This window comes from Plasmodium gallinaceum (assembly GCF_900005855.1).
Source record: "Plasmodium gallinaceum strain 8A genome assembly, contig: PGAL8A_v1_94, whole genome shotgun sequence".
NCBI lineage: Eukaryota > Apicomplexa > Aconoidasida > Haemosporida > Plasmodiidae > Plasmodium > Plasmodium gallinaceum.
Window position 1 is genome coordinate 107,385 of NW_021628259.1, and position 5,345 is coordinate 112,729.

The 5,345-nt window shown below is 20.0% G+C and overlaps 1 protein-coding gene across 1 annotated transcript, besides 2 other annotated features; it reads right to left on the reverse strand.

Moving 5' to 3' along the window:
• Nucleotides 1-853: 853 nt before the first annotated feature.
• Nucleotides 854-1,275: a repeat region.
• Nucleotides 1,276-2,772: 1,497 nt separating this feature from the next.
• Nucleotides 2,773-3,173: a repeat region.
• Nucleotides 3,174-4,073: 900 nt separating this feature from the next.
• Nucleotides 4,074-5,054, reverse strand: PGAL8A_00326900 (fam-g protein; the record flags this gene model as incomplete). The annotated part of the gene is made up of 2 exons (XM_028672294.1): nt 4,074-4,850; nt 4,980-5,054. 2 exons carry the CDS (start codon nt 5,052-5,054, stop codon nt 4,074-4,076), a joined length of 852 nt encoding a protein of 283 aa, XP_028528861.1.
• Between the last annotated feature and the right edge of the window lie 291 nt (nt 5,055-5,345).

Sequence of the window (5,345 nt, forward strand, 5' to 3'; positions counted from 1 at the left end):
TCATTTTTAATATTTTAACACTAAATTTTCTCATAAAAATAATCATAAATTTAATAAAAGTGCATTTTTTATGATTTATAATTTTTTAATATTATATGTAGAAGTTGTTCTTACTACTAAAAATATGTAAAATATAAAAGTGTCTTACATTTCACATAGATATTGCATGATATTAAAATAATTTGAATAGTGTGTATTTTGGAGATATAGAAACGTAAATTATCCAAATAACATTTCACGAAGTATTAAAATTATTATAATTATTATAAATAGGATAATATTCTAAGGAAAAGAAATTATTTATATCTCTGATTTATTAATGGTTGTTAAATTACTTTTCTCGTGTCAAACAAATGAATTAATAAGGAATATATAGTGTAAACTGTATTTAATTTTGATATAAAATTTTTATTTTTATTAATGATTATTAAATATAACATATAGTTAATTATTTTTTTTTTAATATAAGCAAGCTCTAAAGTGTAATTTCCTTAATATTACATTTTAGATTAAAATAAAAATATACTTTCCAAAGTAGTTTGCACATTATCCTCCAAAAAAAAAAAAGAAAAACTAATTTTTTTTTTTTAAGATTTTATTTTTTTTTAATTGTAAATACACACACAAAAAAAATATTATTATTTATATAATTTTTTTTAAGTACGCTCACTTTAAGTGCATGTATATATATACATATATTTTATGTTTACATACTTTTTGAATAACTATTTTAGAGCAAACATTTAAGATAGCAAATTGTCCTTGCGAAATAGCATACACAAAGAAAAATGTTTTTATTCTATTTGTTCGTTTAAATATTTTACAAAAAAGGTCAATAGTATTGTTTATTTTTTTTATTAACTGGTTGTTCAGTGATTTTTCTAGAGTACTAAACAAACAAATTAATAAAGAGCATGTAGAGTTGCCTCTACGACTTTCGTGTATTTATATATATTTTTATAACCTTTAAACGAGTGATTCTTAATTATATGCTTTACTTCGTTCAGCTTTCTTTGATTTCAATAGGCATTTATTTACTTTAATAAAAATCCTTATTTTTATTAAAAATTTAAATCATTATTGAATATTGAATATTAATTATTATTATTTATTTGTATTTTATTTATTTCTTTTTATGAGTTATGTTCATCAATTTAAATATATTGCTGTTGAATTAACCAACATAAACAATTAGTAAAAATGCAAATAAATTATATGAATATTAATTAAGTGAAAATTTTATTGTCTTATTTATAAAATTTTCTCTCATAAAATAAAAATATAAATATTATGCAAATTAAACCCTCATATGTTAACTTTATTATCTGTTTAGGATCTCATTTTTGTTGGTACTGAATCTTACTCTCAATTTTTATTTTACCAGTCTTTTTCTTCTGAATTAAATCATTTATAAAAAATAAATATATTTTTTTTTTAAGTATCTCCATTTATTAAAAGAAAAAAAAATAAAAAAAAATATTCAATAATTTTTTTTTTTTTTTTTTTTTTTTTTTTTTTTTTTCGCGTGTGCACAACCAATAAGTATTTTTCATACAGTTAGTTCTTTTTATTTCCAAAAAGTTTAATGAAGCCTTTTATTAACCACAAAGATAAACAATTATAGACAATACAAAAAAAAATAATATAAATATTTTTTTACATGAAAATTTTATTGTTATATGTATTAAATTTTCTTTTACAAAATTCATCACAAAAAGTATTTCATTCGCTAAAAAAAAAATTCCTTTTTCTTTTTTTTTTTTTTTTTTATTTATTTTTTTATTCGTGACAAATCTTTTTCCAACTTATTTTTTTTTTATCAATTTTTTTCCTGACAGTATTAGCATTTTCTTTTTTTATCAATTTTTTTTTCCTAACGGTCTTTGTACTTTTTCTTTTAAAAAAAGTGCAAACAAGAAAAAATTGATAATCATTTTTTTTTTATTGTGTATGCATGACCAACTTCGTATTCTTCATTTAAATAGTCCATTTATTTTCCAAAAAGGTTAATAAATCCTTTTATTAACTAATCACATAATTAAGAACTACTCGTTCAAAGTATATAAAAATATATATAAATACATCAAAATCGTAGAGGCAACTCTACATGCTCTTTATTAATTTGTTTGTTCAGCACTTTAGCAAAGTCACCGAACACCCAATTAATAAAACAATATTCTAGGAAAGTTATTGAATAAGAAATAAATAAGTTAATATTTCAACTGAAAAATTAATCATTCAAAAAAAAAAGTAAAAATATTTTTTTTTTGTATTTAAAAATTAGAAAAGGAAAACAAAGAAATTAACAATTAAATTTTTTTTTCTTTTTATTTTTTTATTTGTATCTAGAATTTACATGTATAACTATATATTTTCCATACAACTATTATTCTTTATTTTCAAAAAGGTTAATAATGCAGTTTATTAACCAACATGCAAATGTTAAGTAAAAAAAAAAGAAAAAAATTCATTAATGTTTTTTTTACTTTTGTAATTTAAATACTCAAAAAAATAAATTCTTACTTTTTTTAAAAGGAATTTAGTGGTCTAAAAATAGATGAAAAAGTTATTGACTAAAAAAGCTTATTGTAGTGTACATTTATTTAATTTTAATAAGAAAATTTTATATTAAAAATAATATAATTTTTGCGTTTTGCAGTACTTGCGTGATTTAATTTGAATTGTATCAATTATTTATACTAGTTAATTTGAGCGCAATAAATTTGAATTGTTGAATATAAATTATAATATAAGTTAAATAAATGTAATTAATGGTTTATTAATTTCCTATTCATTACTTTGCTAGAGTATTGAATAAAAGGATTAACAATGAGCATGTAGAGTTTCTTCTACCATTTAAATGAATTTAAATTTGTTTTTAATACTATAAACCATTGAAATGTATATGGTCTCCTTCATTGAGCATTTATTGTTTTTAAGAGGCATTTATTTATTTTAATAAGAATCCCTATTTTTATTAGAAATTTTAATCTTTATTAATTATAGTTTTAAATCACATATATATTACTTATAATGTTATGACTAATTTTTAACAATTAAAATTCACTTCTCGCGAATTAGAATATATATATAACAAAACACATAATAAGTTATACAATACTACAAACACGAAAATTTTATTATTGTTAATATAAAATTTTCTCTTTAAAATTCAAGATAAAAATTTTCCACGAAAAAACTTTTCATCAAGTTTTCTTCTATTTTTAAATAACATGAATATTTTTTTCATACTATTCAATTCATTTTTTTTTCATTTATATAGTACTTTCATGTCTATTTATTCTCCATACAGCTATTAATTTTTTTCTGAAAAAGACTAATAATTCCTTTTATTAACAAATCTTCAACTCTAATAATTCGCTATAAAGACTTTTTTTTTATTCCTTTATGTGTCCTTTTTTTGTCATGTAGGTAAGATGGTAATAATTCTGCACCCAACATTTTTTCTTCTATTTTATCCTCTACATTTACTGCCTGATTTATTTACTTTCCATAATTTACATTTTTAATTTATTAAATTATCATTCAATGAATTTGCTGGAGTAACGAAAATGAAATTATTAAAGATAATATGGAGTTTTCTGTATTAATTAAATGGATTTTAAATATAATTTAATTATATAAACAAGTAAACTGCAATAATGCAGTTTATTGTGAATTTGCATCGATAAAAATTATGTATTTTTATTATAAACATATATTCTAATTAATTATTAATTTTTAAGTACAAAATATTTATTGCTTTTTATAAGTAATCTTCAGTAATTTAAGCTCACTGCTTTGAAAAATAATAAAAATACATAAATAACAAAAAAAAAATTTTAATTATATTAATATTACTTAATGAAAAAATTAGTCTTACAAATTAAAAAATATTCTCATGAAATTTCTTTTTCTAAAAAATTTTTCTCTTTTAATTTCTTTTATTTTTAAAAAATAAAATACATCTCTATAAAAAAAATTTATAAAATATATTAATTTTTCTTTTTTTTTAACAAGATCCTGTGCATGAATATTCCTATGTTATCTGTTAAAACATTAATTTTTTTCTCTTAATGGTTATAACACCCACAAAAAAGAAATTTCAAAATATTTGATTTCTTTTTTTTTTTTTTATTTTCTCTCATCTCATTCTCATTTTCACATTCAGATTCAGATTCAGATTCGCATTCCGTTTTATTGTCTATCATCTCTTTGATCCATTCGAATTCTTTTTTAATGTCAATCATCTCTTTCTTAGATTCCAATTCTGTTCTATTATCTCTCAACTCTTTCTCAGATTCGGATTCTGTTTTATTGGTTCTCATCTCTTTCTCAGATTCGGATTCTATTCTATTGTCTCTCACCTCTTTCTTAGATTCGGATTCTGCTTTATTGTCTCTTATCTCATTCTTAAATTCGTCTAATAATTTCTTTAATTCTGAGTGATCTTTCGTTTCACTAAGAATTAATATATCTTTGCCTTCATCTGGAATATCTCGTTGATAAATTTTTGAAGATAGATGAATAAGTTTGTTTTGTGAAATATTATTCCATTCAATATTCAATTCGTGGTCTCTCAAATTAGGGTCCATTTCACTTGCTTTTTTATTAAATCTCTCGAACAATGATGGAGTATTGATTCTATGACGTGGATCGCACGGATTCTTGTATTTATCCGGATCCATACTTCCTTTTTTTTCATTATCTAATGGACATTCTTTTAGACATCCTTCAGCGTAATTATGCTTCTCTCCTTCTATGTCACCCTCTGTTAATAATCTTTCATACTTTAACTCATTTTTTGTTTCCAATATATTTTTATCAATCCATGTTTTATAGGAATAACACTATGGATTAAATAAAAATTTTTTAAAAGCATGTTTCTTTTGTTAGAATAGTAAATCAAATGGAATGTCAAGAATAATTAGAAATAAAATATATCTATATGTATATTTTTTGTAAAAATTTTAACTTACGTTATAAAAACATTGATACATCCATATTAAAAGAAGGAATGTAGTAATTTTTAAATATAAAGTTAACGTTCTCATATTAATATATTTATATAATAATATTGAAGTGGAAGTTGTTAATTCAGTTGTAAAATTGTTTCAATTATGAAGAATACTAAATTATGGATTTGTAATATTAACTTAGATATTATTATAACTTACATTAATTTCTTATATTTTTAAAATATAATATTATTTTCATATATGAACTGTAATTTCTAATTTTTTATTATTACATATGATATTATTATTACTTTTGATAGGAATAATATTATTAATTCTTTAAAAAATAAAATAATAATATTAATTAACAAATAAATAAAAAATATA